Consider the following 18,652-nt stretch of genomic DNA (forward strand, 5'->3'; position numbering starts at 1 on the left):
TGTAGAGACTTATTATAGTTACGATAAATGGCAGCACACGTCATTATTGGCAAAAGTGCATGTTTTTGAAAAAAAAAATGTTATAGAATAATAGTTTCTACATAATATAACGAAAATTGGTGGGTGTCCCTATCACGAAATATATATATATATATATATATATATTGAAAACTTACAAGTGAAAATTTCACTACTTATAAGGATATTTGGAAATCCATTTTTTTTAAATAATGCATCTTTGGGCCAATCAACTATTTTACCGACACTTTGGGCGTCTCCTGCGTTACCAAAATTGTCTCTGGCGTTACCAAAAAATCGCACTTCCAACAAGATATTTCACGGTTTAATAGGTTGAACTTACGTAGGATGGCATGTATTCATGTACACCATTTATTAAATTACAGAAAAAACATGTTTACTTACAAAAGTCTGCAATTGTTTGAAAAATGTTGCGGACAGATTAGTATCGGTAAAAAAGTTGATTGGCACCTTTATAACTTACATCATGACTGTAAGTTACAAAAAAAAACGGTTCTGTAGTTTAGATAAAAAAATTAAAAGTAATTTTCTTTTTTTTAATTTTCTTAAAAACCTGCGGCATTTTCGATGTTTTTTTTTTATGAAATAGCATCTTACATCTGGGTTTATAAATAAGCAAAACGGCAATCAATTTGGCTTCTGGGGCCAAAGTCCCATACAAACACGGCTATACCCTTTGCACTTTAAAGTTGAATATTTTGCAAACAAATCACTGAATCGAAAATCGTTTTAGCAACCCCCTAATGATTTTAAAAGACCTATCCAACGATACCCCACACTACAAGGTTGGATGAGAAAAAAATCACCCCTACTTTACGTCTATGGGGTAGGTATACTAAAAAAAATTTTTTTTGAAATTTTTATTGTAACATTTTGTCGGCATAGTTTACATACATATTCGTGCAAAATTACAGCTTTCTAGGATTGATAGTCCCTGAGCAAAGCCGCGTACGGACGGACAGACAGACAGACATGGCGAAACTATAAGGGTTCCGTTTTTGACATTTTGGCTTCGGAACCCTAAAAAACTGATGAAAAACTGTTATAAAGGGTATTATTTTTTACTCGACTGCGAAGAAGGAGGGTTATTTATTAGTAATACATTGGCTTAACGTAATCTAAGTGTTTTTTCATCACACTTGCTCGTAAGCAGTGTCGTAACATGCAGGCTAACTAAAACATATTTTTGGCGTATGTAATACGATTACAAGAAGTTTTATTGATTATGAAAAAAGTATTATAGGTTTACAAAGTAGATTTAAAATCAACAATCTATAGTGCTAAGTATGGATTGCTTTTTGCACAACACTAGTACTAAGCTCACCCCGTAGTGAATAGTACATAATAGATTACAGTTTTATGAAAACATACATTACCTATATAAAATTAATACCACGCATAAGCACCATGCACAGCCACTGTATTGTATAATAGCAGAACCGTTGATGATTATCTACCCATTTATGTAACGTTGTGTTGTCTTTCGACCAACATGCACCCTCCCGTCATTCCTTATTCTATACAATTTAGGTAATCAGGCAAGATCTGTTCACATATTTAAAGAATAAGGAAGCAGCAGCAGATGAAAAAATCGACAAAGCGTAACAGTGGACTTAGGCTGCGTTCCCACCAGATATGTATACGTTATGCCTATCCAATTTATTAAAAGTGTAAACAAACCAATTTCATCAAAAGTCTTGTATAAACACCCACTGGATCGAATCAATAACACATTTATCTATAATTCGTGTCTTTTAACTAGATGTCTAATCACTTTTTTCACCAAAACTCACTTGATTTCAATATTTATTTTTAATTTGAAAAATCTTCGTTAAAATCTGACGTTATTTCTTGATTGAAACATGTGTATAATCTAAAGAAGCATAGGCTAGCATAGAGAGAGATGGTGGAAAATTTTACGTTTTAAAAATCGTTTAATGCGCGGATGAATAAGCGATTTTTATTTATTTTCCTTAAAATTAAAAAATAGTTAATGCTTTTATAATTGAATAAGCTGTCTTTGGAATTAAATCAAGTATTGTAAATAATAAAATAGACAAAAATACGTTGATCTATTCAATCAATAAATAATCGATTTACTGAACAGATTAATTATTTTGCAATAGGTTCTAGGTTTTCACATCACTTTCACCACCCATTGATTAGTCTTAACTGACGGTTAAACGTGATGCCGTCTCTTTTTGTTTTGTTCGAATAGACGGAGACGGCATCACATTTAACCGTCAGTTAAGACTAATCAATGGATGGTGAGACAGCCCCTAAATGTCTATGGTCGGGTTAATGGCGTCTTTGTTTACGCTTGTCATAAATTGGATCGGAATACAATATACAGTCGAGTTTGTGAGCAAAAATTTTATCAAAAATATCTGAACACGACTCTATTCGTAACAGCGTAGAAGCGTGTTCAGATATTTTTGATCAAAGTTTTGCTCACAACTTTATGAACTCGACGGTACGAGGATGTGTTCCGAGGAATGTGTTTATTATGAACCAATAGAAACGCTTCATTTACATATCCTCGCACAGCACATCCTTAGTAGAAACAGCTGAGCGGAGCGAGAAGGTAAATGTAGCGTTTCTATTGGTTAATGAAATAGTAGATTGATAACCAAGGGTGGAAAGTGACCCATTTCACCCGAGATATTCGTCTCGTCATCTTCGTTCGAGCGCCAATAGTTCGAGGGAAAATGGGTAATTTTACCCGAGTTAGACACTATACTTTACATTTCGACTGTGAGGAAAGTAAAATACTACAAGAAAAATGAGAATATTAATAAATGAAATTTACTGATATACAACCTCCAACCTTTTCGCACTGGCCACTTATTGCCACGACCGACTATAAAAAAAATCGAGTTGGTCACGACACAACCAAGGAGCTTATATACAAAACTGGAGGTTGAACGCCGAACGAAGAAGTTTGACCTTTGTTACTTATTTATATATTTCATCTCTTTCTTAACCTAAGTAAAGAAAGAGATGGAATATATTCGTGACATAATAAAAGTCAAATTTCTTGTTTCAAACGGATATATAAGCTCCTTGGTCACGACGTGTATCTAGATGGCCAGGCCGAAAGGTGAAAAAAGTGTCATTGACTTAACTCAATTATCTTCGACTCCGTGGCTAGCCGTAAAAATAAAAAAAAAAATACTTTCCACCCTAGAGATGAAAACGCAATTATCCACCCGGCTATCTATCCATGAAAATTAAACTTTCCGAACAGGAGAGATGAAAAACACATTTCTCTCAACACATCCAGGCGCATCTCTGGTGCCTAGCTTCAATTTAACATCGCAATCGCAACGGCAACACCCGCAAATGTTCCCAAGATGTGACAGAAAAATTTGTACCACATTTAAAACTTGTTGAACCTATTATTCAAAAATATACCCAAGTATCCATTGATTAAATTTATCTGACGGATAAATGTGATGCCGTTTCTGTTTGCTTTGTTCGAATAGACGGAGACGGCATCACATTTATCCGTCAAATAAAATTAACCAATGGGTGGGTAAACAGCCCCTAAGTGTTTAATACATTAGTGTATTACGACGCCTAGGGGCGTAATGAGTTTGATGTATGTATTGGCGACCGATCGTAAAATCCGCCAGATCACGAAATTCCTAGGCATATCGTGAAATGGCGCCATTTCATGAATTGGCTAAGGGACATCCGCCATATCGTTCAAAACTCACCACTTAACGATTTACCTAGTGACGTTTAGGCAGATCATGAAATTCCTAGACATATCATGAAACGCCGCCATTTCATGATTCAACCAGTTTAGGCAGGTCATAAAATTCCTAGGCATATCATGAAACGCCGCCATATCGGTTCTGGTCACAATTCATACTAACCACTCCTCGCTTCGCTCGTCATACCTATTTTTTTCTTTTTTTTCGACATATTACGTACGAATGCGTTGCTCTAATCGATCTGCCGTATTGTTTCTCAGGCACATCGTCATATGCCTGGCCAATTTTTAGGCATGTCCTGAAATGGCGCCATTTCACGATATGCCTAGGAAATTCGTGATCTGGCGGATTTTACGATCGGCCGCCGACATATGTACTAATGGGGCGTACAGCTCAGGTAAGTACCTTACTACGTGGGACGGGGACCGTGCTGGTGCATCTGCTAGCGCTGCCGCCGAGCTGCGTCAATGGTATCAACAATATTTGTAAAAAAAAATGTCTTACAAATATAGCTACAGTTTTAGTTTTATACAGGTGACCCGTAAGTAGTACGACAAACTTACAGGGGAGATAGTATGATATGAAACATAAAGAGTAAACAAAACGACTGAATAAAATTATTTCTACCAATTCGCTATAATATTTTTCACCTATGACGAGTTCTGTGACGTTTCGAGTTTGAAAGTTTTAGAGATGTACCATTTATCGAGTGAACTATCGATTTTTCTACGAGTTATTAGTGCCTATTTTTGGAGAAGTTGCATAATATTTTAAAAAATAATATTTTTCCAGTTTTCCACCCACCAGGCCACCGTTTTCACGTTCTGGCTCAAAATAATCCCTCAAACGAATTACAAAATCCCGACTCTAGGAGTTCAAAACAGTTTTTTAAGACCGTTTCGGCATTTTTCCAAAAAATAACAACCAACTTAAAGAGAAACAGTAAAAAAGTCAGCAACAGAAATTAACAATAAGAAATGCAAAGAAAATGCAATGGAAACTCAACTCGTATACAAGGCACACGCGCTCGTACTGACAGTGATACTGACGGCCACAAGAGGCACAAGATGGCTGCGGCCGTGTTCGCAATAGCCGCGTTTACAAAATCTTGCAAGTTTTGTTAAAAACAAAAAAAATCTTAGTGTTCATTCTTATTGAATAATGCACCGCGGCAATGGCCGATAATGTTGTGTCACGTCACTACTGTATTCCGTTACACACATTGCGTCATTTAGAAAAATAAATATTTTTCTATCGTATTCGATGGAGACTATTTAATGGACACTGATATTGCTATATATTTTTATAATATGTACAGTTTTAATTTTCTATTATTATTTTCCTTCAAACTAGAAATTATTTTAAAAAAATATTTTGCGAACATAGTAGGTAGGTATGCGTAATTCGGAAAATTTTCAAGTGTCACAGAACTCATCATAGGTGAAAAATACAATAGATAATAAATAACATCTCTTTTTTTTAATAATGTAGTATAAATTGTTATACTTTCGGAATACCTAATTTACGAAAAACAATATTTTTGGACCCTACTTTGCAGTTCGAATCTATATCAACAAAATTATCACTAATCATGTTTTCCGTTTCCCAAATCACTAGAATATGATGAAAAATACACACATACACATATATTTATGATGTCATTCACATACTCTACCTTACCTTGCTCACAATACTGAAATAAAAATTATCAAAAAAATCGGCTCGTTTTAATGAGGGCTATCGCGTATGAATTTGCCACTAGAGGCGCTAGTGTAGCGTGAGGTCTCCGAAATGTCACATCTCATAGTTTTTGGGTGAGCTACGCGGGTTTATTTATAATTAGAATAATTTTGTGAATATTTTGCAATACCTGAAATTAATTATAGCAAATATGCGATCCGGGGCAATAAATGTCTGTGTTTTGAGACAGTTTTGTCTTTCGGAAACCTTTGTCCTCCCTTTTTTCCGAACAAAACGGGGACTATGCAACATTGTGGCATGCTCGATAATTTTATGGTACGGTTTTAAGGTGTATTAAATATGATTTTAATCTAAACTTTGTTTTCACGCCCGTAATAACAGACTTTGAAAGCCATACTTAAAAACCTCACGCAACAGTGCGCCATCTAGTGAGACAAAAAACGATAGCCCTCATTGCGTTATCACACTGGCGATCAGTATGCGAGTTTGAAAGGGATGCGAGCACGCAACGAGTTTACCGCGAGATCGCAGCGCGCTAGCTGCGTATTCAGACGCCATAATACCTATTGTACACTCGCGGCGAAATCATTGCGCGCTCGCTTCATTTTCAACTCTCCCACAAATCGCTAGTGTGGTTATCAATATCACACTCACTGTGATAGTCACCTGGCTGATGAGCGGCGCAAATCCGTCTAAAATATTATACAATTAAATTATTAAGTTACCCGTCCAAGGTGTCGACGCAGTGTGCCGCAGTCAGCACGTACTGGTTGGATAGCAACGAGCCGCCGCAGTCAAAACTGTAGCCGTTTAAGCGGTTAAAACCTAGTGCCACCTGGAATTTTAGAATAGTGACATAAGTAATTTATTATTAACACCCCTCCCCTAAAATGACTAACCAACAAAGACACAAAATTCAGCCCGCGGCAAGTGTAGCTGTGACCATTAACAAAAGTACAAATATGGTAATACACAGCGCTGCTAGCGGAGTTAACGGTCAGCGCTACATTTAGCCCTCAATGTTGGTTATGCATCTGTAATCTATCTGGTCTAGCGGTGTCTACATAGAGCAGTGATCTGATCACTTACCACCAACGACCTATTTGCTTGCCTTCCATGTTTATGAAAAAACCAAAATGAGTTGATTGTTAGTCCCTAGCCGATCCGGATCTTAATGTTTTTTGGTAATATTTTACTGATATTGACTGTGATGAATGATGAAGTAGACATATTGTTGATATTTTCTCGTCACTTGTTGCTTCAAATAAATGTTTTGCTGACAGAACAAATAATAATTATTTTATTAAATTGAATAAGTGTGTCACCGCGAGCTTAAAAATACGCCCACGTAGGTACAGTACATGGCTACAAAGACGTATAGGTACCTTACTTGTACACGTACAAATAAATAGTTATTTGTTATGCAAGGCTGGAAAGTAACTGTTTGTCACGAGTGCTTAAATTGAAAGCCGAGCAAGCGAAGGATTCTAGGAAGAATCCTGAGCGTAGTCGAGGGTTTCAAAGGCACGAGATGCTAAACAACTTTACAGCCGAGCGGAACACAATTTTTCACCTCACGTCACGACAGCAAGAAAAATAGGTAGATGGAAGAAAATAAATTGAACACTCTTATAAGTCAGTTTCAGGTTATGCTAGCTAGCTTATGCCAGTGGCTTTTTCTAAATCCCAGAAGTCTCATCTCATGGAAATATTTCAAAATACATCCACGTTTTTGTGTCCATAAAAAAGAGGGAATTTTGAAGTCCAAGTAAAAGTTCAGCTGTCTAGATCTAGGGTTTGGGTTAGACGTTGATAAGTAAGTTAGCCAGTACTTTTTAGATTTAATTATGCAAGTAGCTAAATCTACTTTAAAGTTAAAATAATTATTACCTACTAGATTTTTACTAGTTATTAATATGTTATCACGTTAAAGAAGTTAGGTTCATATTAGATTTTATGTGTAGTTGTTGTGTACAATAAAGAGTCATTGTATTGTATTGCATTGTAGTTGTTTGGTTCCATCGATTTATGATTATTTTTAGATTAAAATGAAAAGAAGAGCGGACCGAATTTCAGAAAAATTAAACTTGAATAATGCTGCAACGACTGAGTCTAACGTTAAGATGGATACAAAAATAAATAACAGTGAATATTGACAGTGTAAACTTTATTCCTTCCGATAGGTGCGTTCTGAGTTTGACCACAATTATCTATCTACCTATTTGTCGTTATTTTTTGTGAATAAAGACGAAAAAACTTATCAAATAGAACAAAATGTAAATAAATGTTATCTATTCTTTTTGTATTAATAATTAACAACAATAATTACAAGAATTAAAACACTAACGCATTTATATTAATGAAATAATTTCTGACAAACCACGTTTCAGAGTCATTGTGCTTTTTTTCGGGTGCGTTTCCGAATCTCTTTTATTTCATTCATCATTTGATATCTAGATTTTCTTCTAGTTTGTTCTGTATTTTTTTGTAATTATTTGGAATTATTTCAGAAAACTGAAATGAACTTAAGTAGCGTAGGAGAGGTAAGCACTAAGCAACCTAAGATATGTATGCATGGGAAAAAATCGTGTCTAGATTCCTGTCCAGCAGTGGTGTAGGGGTCATAGCACGCAGCACGGATTGCTGAGGACCTGGGTTCGATTCCCAGTGCTGGTCTCTTTTTCTGGTTTTTCTGTGCATCCATGTCTCAGTTTGTATTTTCGATATGGTTTCACGGGATACCCGTAAAAGTAACAAATTTGGAGTTGAAATAAAAAATACAAAAAGACTCCAAAAAAAAAACCAATCATGATGAAATGAACTTTATTATTACTAAATAAATGTTTAGTAATAAGAATAAAATAACAGATTAATTAACAGATTTAAATATTACTTCAACAATGTATGATGAACTTGTAGTATTAAAACTAAATACCTACAGTGTCTATTGCATACTGTCACTATATTAATGTCATGCTGTTTTTCGGTAAATAAAGCCTACAATAAAGACGGGCTCATTCATTACAATTTATTTACCGAAATCAAATATTCAATCAAGAAAGTAGAGAAAATAAAATACTATGTATCAAGATGAATAGATATCTCAAGCCAGATAGATTTGAAGCGGATCCGTTGAGCGGCCATAACTCAACCGCTCAATGGCTTCATTGGAAAAAAACTTTCGAAAATTTTCTGGAAGATTCATATCATGACGCATCGGATGGTGGTAAAACGAAGGATAAATCATCAGACGAGGTACAATTAAAATTACTTATAAACCATGTGTCACCCATTATCTATGAACATATTGCGCAAGCTGAAACGTATGAAGCGGCCATTGATATTTTAGACGGAATTTTTATTAAACCAAAAAGTGAAATATTTTCACGCCATCAGTTATCAACCAGAACCCAAAAACCAGGAGAAACCATTGATCAGTACATTCAATCGCTAAAACTCCTTTCAAAAGAATGCACATTTAAAGCGGTCACGGCAGACCAATACGAAAAGGATTTTATTAGAGATTCCTTTATTTCTGGCCTCGCTTCTTCCACCATTCGGCAAAGACTATTGGAAAATATGACACTTACCTTAGACGAAGCTCATACTAAAGCACGTGCCATGGAATCCGCACAAATTCAATCTGAAACCTTCAATTCACCGCAATCATCAGTAGCAGCTACTAACCAATCCAATCGTAAAACACAATCTTACGCCAATTCCCGTCAAGATACATGCTACTTTTGTGGTAATCCTCGTCATCCTCGACGATTGTGCCCAGCAGCAAACCTCACGTGCCTGAAATGCGGCAAACAAGGCCACTTTGCAAAACTATGCCGAAGTGTCCCAATCAACAACTCCGCAGTAGCTTCCGAGGACGCGTCATCATGTGTTATATTAGCTACAACTGGGCTCAAGAAATGCACTATACCTATCAAAGTAAATGGAATCCCTGTGACAGCTCTTATAGATACCGGGAGCACTGCAAGCTTTATTGACGAAGAGGTCATGGCGCAATATGGATTGGAAACTAAACCGTGGAATCAAGATGTATCAATGGCGTCATCTAGCCATAAATCTCAGATATCTCAAGTATGCCCTGCTTCAGTTCTTTTGAATGGACAAGAAATTCCACAAATCTTATTGAAAGTAATGAAAAATCTTTGCTGTAACGTCATAATAGGCCATGACGTCCTCGAAAAATACTCCAGTCTTGAAGTTGGATTTGGTGGACACATGCCCCCGTTGAAGTTATTCGCATTAAATCAAGCCAACATTGATCCTGTAGATCTGTTTCCGAATATGGCTCCTGAGTGCAAACCGATTGCAATCAAATCGCGAAGATTCTCGCCAGACGATCAAAAATTTATAGATAGTGAGATTCAGAAACTATTATCGGATGGTATAATTGAAGAGAGCTTTTCACCTTGGCGAGCACAAGTCCTTGTCACATCAGCCACGCACCACAAAAAAAGGATGTGCGTTGACTATTCTCAAACTGTCAACAAATATACATACTTAGATGCTTACCCGCTACCTAATATTGAAGAAGTAATCTCAAAGGTATCCAATTATAGAGTGTTTAGCAAAATTGATTTAAAATCAGCATATCACCAAATCCCAATTATTCCCGCTAATAGACCGCTCACAGCCTTCGAGGCAGCTGGTAACCTGTACCAATTTTGTCGAATTCCTTTTGGAGTGACCAACGGTGTAGCGTGTTTCCAAAGAGCGATTGATTCGATTATTCGCAAATCTGATATTGAAGGTGTATTCCCATACCTCGACGACATTACTGTCTGCGGGATAGATCAGAAAGATCACGATGAAAAACTACAGAAGTTTGTGGAAATCGCACAAAAATACAATCTAACTATCAACAGAGATAAAAGTGAATTCTCACTTCAGGACCTCAGTATACTCGGTTACAATATTAACAATGGAATTGTCAAACCTGATCCTGACCGTTTACGCCCACTACGTGAATTACCAGTACCCCAAGATTCTGCCTCTCTGAAACGAGCAATTGGATTATTTTCGCATTATTCGAAATGGGTGCCCAACTTTTCAAGTAAACTTCATTCTCTTACACTAGTTGAATCTTTCCCAATGAACAACGTTGAAATCAATTGTTTCGAAGAGCTAAAGAATATAATAGTAAAGGCATCACTGTCGGCAATCGATCCCAAAGGCACGTTTACAGTAGAAACGGATGCCTCAGATTATTCAATAGCTGCTTCACTCACTCAGAACGGTCGACCCGTGGCATTTTTTTCGAAATCTCTAAACGACAGCGAAAGGAGGTATCCAATTATTGAAAAGGAGGCATGCGCAATAATTGAAAGTCTAAAGAAGTGGCGGCACTATCTGATTGGCCGCCCATTCATCTTAATCACAGATCAAAAATCTGTAGCGTATATGTTGCAAGGACATGCAAGTAAAATTAAAAATGATAAGATACAAAGATGGCACATTGAATTGTCAAATTATAAATTTGATATCAAATATCGACCTGGTAGAGAAAATACTGTTGCCGATGCCCTGACAAGGCAATTAACTTGCGCTGCGAATATTGACGACAAACTCAAGGATCTGCACCAATCCCTTTGCCACCCCGGAGTAGCGCGACTCACCCACTGGATAAGAACCAAGAATCTACCGTACTCGAGCGATGATGTCAGACGGGTGATCTCTTCTTGTCCAGTATGTGCAGAAATCAAACCAAAATTCAATAAGAACATAGGAACATTAATTAAAGCAACAATGCCACTAGAGCGTTTGGCAATGGATTTCAAGGGACCTTTACCTTCATCTACTAACAACAAATATATTCTTACCATAGTTGACGAATTCTCCAGATTTCCCTTTGCATATGCATGCCCTGACGCCAGTACACAGACAGTAATAAAGCATCTTACTGAACTATTTTCAGTTTTTGGCATGCCCGCAATGGTGCACACAGATCAAGGTGCTGCATTTATGTCCAAAGAATTTAAAGACTTTCTACACTCAAAAGGCGTCACTACCAGTCGATCTTCACCCTATAACCCTCAGGGTAATGGTCAAGTTGAGAGACAAAATGGCATTCTTTGGCAAACCATTCGCCTGGCTCTGAAAACCAAAAATCTACCTTTATCTATGTGGGAAGAAGTAATGACACAAGCACTTCATAGCATTCGATCGTTGCTCTGCACAGCAACAAACACCACACCCCATGAACGTATATTTAATCATCCACGTCGCTCATCTTTCGGGCAGTCCATGCCATCTTGGCTGCAACATTCTAGAAAAGGATTGCTAAAAAAATTCAATCGTACTAGTAAATACGATCCTCTGGTGGAAGAAGTGGATATCTTGGAAGCGAACCCATTCTATACTTCTGTACGATTACCAAATGGTAGAGAGTTAACAGTTTCAAACCGTCATCTCGCACCCACAGGGGAAAGCGACATAATAGAAGTAGATCAGGCGGAACAACAGGCAGAGCCTGAAGGGCAGGACGAGCTACCGCAAGAACTACCAGCTTCGGATGTCCCTGCACCGCCGCCTAGCGACCCGACGACCCCCCCGCGACGTTCTGAGCGGGCCCGAAGGCCTCCTACTTATCTGCAAGACTTTTATACGCCGGGAAGAATGTAGTATTAAAACTAAATACCTACAGTGTCTATTGCATACTGTCACTATATTAATGTCATGCTGTTTTTCGGTAAATAAAGCCTACAATAAAGACGGGCTCATTCATTACAGAACTTTCTTTGTAAACACGTCAATTTTCAACGCTTACTTCCTCAACCTCGTATCTACCCGAATTGTTTACAACAAATCAACACTATCGTACTTAACATAAAGATGATTCTAAAGCAATTTTATGTGGCCAGATACGAGGTTGTGAAAGTAAGCCGTCGATATGTATTTTCAAGAGGGCACGCGTTCACGATAACGTTCGAATTTCAAAAACTCTTTCCAGCCAAGAGGATAAAAAGCGACTTTCCAAGCAGAAGTCGAAGGATAAAGGGCAACACACACAGAGAGCGGGCGCGGGTCGTGCGCGGGCCCGCTACGGGCGTATTTGCATGGCGGTATATGGACGCCTTCACACTGAACGCGGGTGCGGGTAGGGCGCGGGACGGGTCGTGCGCGGGCCCGCGCCCGTCGCCCGTCGTCACAAACAGCGCGCGGGCCAAGCGCAGTGTTACCAACTCTCAAAAGTATTTATCCCTAAAGCTTAAGTTAAAAACCCCTTAAACTCGATTTTATTGAAAATTTGTACTTTAAAGTTGAATATTTCACAAACAAATCACTGAATCGAAAAATCGTCTTAGTAACCCCCTAATGGTTTTAATTTAAAAGACCCCACACTATAGGGTTGGATGAGGGAAAAAAAACCCTACTTTACGTCTATGGGAGGGACACATTTATTTTTTTATTTTTCATTGTACCATTTTGTCGGGATAGTTTTCATATATATCCGTGCAAAATTACAGCTTTCTAGGATTGATAGCCCCTGCGCAAAGCCGCGGACGGACAGACAGACAGACATACAGACATGGCGATACTATAAGGGTTCCGTTTTCGCCATTGTGGCTACGGAACCCTAAAAACCGTATTCATGCGCAGTAGCTAGTTCATTTTGGTGAGAATAAAATCTAAGTATTTTATATTTTTTATTAATTGGTACTACAGAAAAATCTGATATTTTTTCCATTGACTAGTATAAGCTTATTCCTGTCGATAAAAAAAATCAGCCACTTTAAAAAATGTCATCCCCATCATTACATAAATTGGATTTAATTAAGTAAGTAAATAAAGTGTGACCTTGGTGCGCAAGCGCGTTTGTCGTTTTCCACATATATCTCGCGGCACTGTATAATTCTGTGTCGAGTTGACAAAAATGTCGTATCTATTATTGGTTTTAGAACTGTTTTAATTTGTACTCCAAAAGTCGCCAGATAAACCATTTTTGTCGTCAAAACTTTTTTGCGGTCGCTAAGATTTAAGCAAAAGTCGTCACTTCTAGGGACTAACAGCCTTATTCATAAAAAATCCTTAATTGAGGTTTGATCGGTCTGTTACTTAGCAGACTGATTAAGCTTGTTAGACGGTTGTCAAGAAGTATGATTCATAAACGCTTGCTAGCAGTCTGCTAGTTGTTGAGCTCCTGATAGACGGATTAGACGCGTTATGTTGGCCACCTTGACAAATCAAAGACAAAAAATGGCCTAATCGATAATTAAAAAAAAAAATTTGACAGCAGTGACAGCAAATTACCAGGAAAAAAAATAAAAAGTGAGATGTTTGTTTTCCCGCCATTTCCGATCCGCATGTTTATGTTGTGCAAAAAGCCATAATTATGTTAATCATCCTTATTTTTTTTTCATATTTATTGTTAATATATTGTTGCTAATTTAGAGGATTTTTAAATACAAATTCCTGAAAATAAATTTTCCTGTTTTTTTTTTAATCTGCGTAGCCCTGCCTTCACTATAAATATCTTCGGTACCTATGGTTTTTTGCTCTAGTCAAAGTCAGCTGTTCAAACTTGTGGCGGCCATTTTGTGACTTAGCAGAGAGATAAAGGAGGGTCTACGGTCCTCTAACTTTAGCAGAGCCTTGATCGACTGATTAGCGCTAACAGACGTTTATGAATCACGTTTTTTAGCATCGGGCCTTCAAGGAGCCTTCAAGGAGGCTCTAACTTTTTATGAATAAGGCTGTAAGTCACTAAATTGGCAACATTGATAGCCGCTGCGGGCCCGTCGCGGGTCCGACCCGCTCTCTGTGTGAATACAACGAACCGCGCGGCTCACGCGGCGGACACGACCCGACCCGCGCACGCTTTCTGTGTGTGTTGCCCTTAAAGAAAGCTTTTTAGAGCTAATGAGGTGAAAACATAATTACCATATGAGGAAACTCTCCGAGCGACGCGCGTTCGCCGCCTATTATGTGCACATCTAGAGGTGGTATACTTGATGCTATGATTTTATTACATTCTGCAAAAGAGTAGATTAGGTGCCAGTTAGAATATGAACCACAATCCTTATTAACATTATAACTGAATCGATTGCCATAAAATACGGAAAATAATAAAACTTTAATTAGGTTTCAAATTATTTAATGTTACATACCCACATCAGCAGTCCTTTGTCCTGCTTGATTCCTTTCCGTGTTGCCTGTAAACAAGTACAATTTAAATGTGTAGATACATAAACACAGTAGTTTGTCTAACATACTTAGAAATGTCAATAAACTGTAATTGATCCAAAACATATTCCATTTTCAAATTTTTTGATTATGCTGTTTAGCTCGGGCAGTTACGTCGCCCCACAATCTCTCTGCATCACACCTCAGCCTACTCTTGAAGCTCAGAGAAGCTTCCTCCGGCACAAACAAGAACCCTATAGCGTCACCTCCTGGCCAGGCTATACGCGTCCTGTCCTCTAGAGGCCCCTTTTGTCCTCGGCACCGACGACGCTTGATCCAGCCCACTCGAGCGGCCAGTTCTCTCTACACTCCGGGTTCATCACTTTAACTCTAAGTAAGTGCGAGCCAATAAACATTTTTGGGCAGAAACCTCCAATTTCATAAAAAAATCTTTTCTTACTCAAAACCCTGAGATGATGAGATCTTACAAATTCTATTCTTGATTTTTTTGTCAACTTTGGCCTGTGTTTTTTTTACAAATAAATGTATTAGATCGTCTCAGAGATATCTTCCCTCAGGAGGTACAATCTTGACGTGATCTTGACATGGCTTGCCTAGAGCAAAGCTGAGGTGGGCAGCGTTTAGTCGTCATCGTCATTATCAGTGTATTTTTACCAAAAAGAGACATGACGACAACGGGAACCGAGGGAGGACTGGACGGCAGGCTCACTAAAGCGGTTTACCTATAAGGTGACTCGGGGCTATTGTAGCTTGGGGGATATTGTATCTGACCCGTCTGATGGCGTCCTTACGATGCCCCGGGTACTTACAATTATTTCTCAAGGGCGGATCCAAAACCCATGTTAACCCCCCCCCCCTACCTAGCTTTATAAAGCTGGAACAGCCATTATTATTTCTTTAATCAAAGCTGCAAAATGAGCCACAGCCACAACCTTACCAAATTTGCCTACAGTTCTTGATAAAGGACAGCAAACCACTTCCATGTCGCCTTTGAATCCACATCTTGAGAATGTATGGTGTCTTGTAGTTCCAATGAGTCTAAAACATAAAACAGAAAGGTGAAACAGACCACCATGACATTGTGCTAAAATATTTACTTACTAAATAAATCAGTTTCACAGAGCAGAGCAGTTAGATAAACAGAAATAAAAATAATGATAAAGCTACTGCCACTAGTAAGAACTTGACTTTTGACATATTTAATAGGTACATTATAAAAAAACTGTTGCCACTTGTGCCTTCGTTTATTTAACTGTATTTATCTGCTAGTACTATCTCCACTGACCTGATGGCTACGGGGCAGTCCGAGACCAGCTTACAAATACCTTCAGAAACTTCATCGTTTGGAGTGCACGCGTCTCCAACTAAAAAACAAAATAAGCAATAAAAAAATTACTATTTCTCAAAAATTTTACCATTTTCATATGTCCACTTATTATATATATATAGATATTTCCTAACGCCATTTCAACTCAAAAAATAAGTAATATTGTATAAAATAAAGGTGATAAAGAGTCAGATAATCTTTGTTGCTGGATCCGTGCAAAATAGTAACTTAAAAGTATTATAACATAAATATTTAAAATGGTGTAACTATTAGCTTTCATTCCCCAATTTTTAAAATACATTTTTTTTAACTTCTCCCACCATATTTTTTTCGTGGACGCCATATTGAAATATATAGACTGCAAAAAGTATCAAAGAAATAATAGACATACATACATACATATACGAGTATAACTCGACGACCTCGTACTTAAGAACAGTTAAAAAAAAACAACAAATAGGAGATGAAAATTTTAGATGAATATTAAATGAATATTAATTTGTGTGAACAAAATGTGGTCTGATGAATTCTTCTATTACATAGGTAGATTTAAGCAGTGCTTATGTGACAGGTTACACTTCTACCTAAGTATATGTATGTATATCGCAGTCTGATTTTAGTAACATGTAAATTACAGAAATAGTTTGCATTCAGTGTATTTTCGAGATCTGTATCTTTTTATATAGGTGTGATAATGTGGACGCAAACTAGTTATTACAATATGCAAAGACTACTACTATTCGAGCTAGTAGGTAGGTACCTATCTAGAAAAATATTTTCCAATGGTTTTGTAGTCGGTTCCATTTTTGTTATTTTTTTTGAGTCGGTATTACTTTTTTGTTAAAAAAAATATTATTGCTAAAATGCTTAATCCATAATATTGTTAGATCTAATTATTATTTAGTCTAATATTCAATGTCCTAAAAAAAATATGACAAGAATGAAAACAGTAAATAGGAAACAAACTGTCATTCAATGAATGGACTACACCCGGAATACGTAGGAGTAGGGACGTGTTATGATCTTTATGATAAGAAATCGTGTACCACTGAACTGATGAACGTTTCCACCAGTAGGTATGTCAGGGATTATTCAAAATTATTCAAAATTATACATACTAATCCATATCCATACTAATATTATAAATGCGAAAGTAACTCTGTCTGTCTGTCTCTGTTACGTTTTCACGCCTAAACTGCTGAACCAATTTTGATGAAATTTGGTACAGAGATAGAATAGACCTTGGTAAAGAACATAGGCTATCTTTTATCGCGAAAAAGAGGCTTTAAGGGGTTGTAATAGGGGATGAAAGTTTATATGGTGGAAGTTCGTCGCTGTCGAAGATAAAACCATGAAACTTGGCATCGAGGCACTTAATAATAAGAAATAATTAAGTTGATATTTGTTTGAGCTTTTCTGAAAATTCGACCTGTGAGGTGATGAAATAGGGGATGAAAATTTATATGGAAGGTCGTCATTATCGAAGATAAATCGATGAATGTTTATTAAACTTGCCATTTCGGCACGTGAAAAGAGATATATAGATATTTGTTCGCACGTTTTTTTTTTAATTCTTCCTGTGAGGGGGTGAAATAGGGGATGAAAGTTTATATGGAAGATCGTCATTGTCGAAGAGAAATCGATGGTTCTTTATGAAACTTGGCATTTGGGCACATGATAAGAGATAAATAAATATTTGTTCGCGAGTTTTTATAAAATCTTCCTGTGAGGGAATGAAATAGGGGATGAAACTTTGTATGGAAGATCGTCATTGTTGAAGAGAAATCGATGGTTCTTTATGAAACTTGGCATTTAGGCACAAGATAAGAGATAAATAGGTACTTGTTCGCGAGTTTTTAAAAAATCTTCCTGTATCGGGGTGAAATAGGGGATCAAACTTTATATGGAAGATCGTCATTGTCGAAGATAAATCGATGGTTCTTTATAAAACTTGGCATTTGGGTACTTAAGAAATAAATAGATATTTTTTCAAGCGTTTTTGAAAATTTTACCTGCGAGGGGATGTTAGCAGAGGGAATGATGGGGGGGTCATTTTAGATGGCTTATTAACATAGACAGTCAGACATGAAAAATTATGATCTTCAGATTTTTCTTTTTTATTGTGCTATAAGACCTACTTAGTTACCTTTATGCAAAATTCCATGTTTTTAGGACGACCGGAAGTACCCTATAACTTTTTCTGTTAAGGCGATTTGTATGGAATGGAAACACCTTTTTAATGACTGTAGCTTTTGATTGCCTTGACTTAGAGGTTTGGTTTTTTCAGTTTCCAGGACTATTGACCTGAGTTTAGGGTTTTAATTTCAATTCGATACCTATACTCCGCGCGTTTACGAGATAAAGAGGTCTTGACAGACAGACGGACGGACGGACAGCAAAGTAATTCTATAAGGGTTCCATTTTGAGGTACGGGACTCTAAAATCATTTGTTCCGGCGCTTTTCAAATTTCGACCATTTACTTGAAAATATGGGGATGAAAGTTCTTAAGGAATTCCAAACAAATTACTATAAGTATATTTATCGGAAATATGTGTAGCTATGCTTAGTAAAAATACCGTCTCAATTATAGTCATACCCTCCTAACTTACAATAAAGGACGTAAGGTGTCAAGAGTTCACTATGAAGAATTAGTCCTTTTGTGTTGGCAGGGTAGAATCTTGGTAGAATACACCAGGGGCCTGA

The 18,652-nt window shown here is 37.2% G+C and overlaps 1 protein-coding gene across 2 annotated transcripts in view; it reads right to left on the minus strand.

Annotated features, from left to right (window-relative positions):
• The window catches only part of LOC141437361 (serine protease persephone-like), a 33,907-nt gene that overhangs the window by 8,629 nt on the left and 6,626 nt on the right, over nucleotides 1–18,652 (minus strand). The window contains exons 3-8 of one of the 2 annotated variants that reach the window (XM_074100668.1): nucleotides 15,907–15,985; nucleotides 15,559–15,659; nucleotides 14,585–14,629; nucleotides 14,358–14,449; nucleotides 6,185–6,294; nucleotides 4,164–4,217 (exon numbers count right to left, since the gene is read on the minus strand). In XM_074100668.1, coding sequence (XP_073956769.1) covers nucleotides 4,164–4,217; nucleotides 6,185–6,294; nucleotides 14,358–14,449; nucleotides 14,585–14,629; nucleotides 15,559–15,659; nucleotides 15,907–15,985 — 481 coding nt within the window. The remainder of the gene's footprint in view (nucleotides 1–4,163; nucleotides 4,218–6,184; nucleotides 6,295–14,357; nucleotides 14,450–14,584; nucleotides 14,630–15,558; nucleotides 15,660–15,906; nucleotides 15,986–18,652) is intronic. The other variant, XM_074100669.1, reaches the window with a different exon arrangement.

The sequence above is a fragment of the Choristoneura fumiferana genome, chromosome 17, assembly GCF_025370935.1.
Source record: "Choristoneura fumiferana chromosome 17, NRCan_CFum_1, whole genome shotgun sequence".
Classification (NCBI taxonomy): Eukaryota; Metazoa; Arthropoda; class Insecta; order Lepidoptera; family Tortricidae; genus Choristoneura; species Choristoneura fumiferana.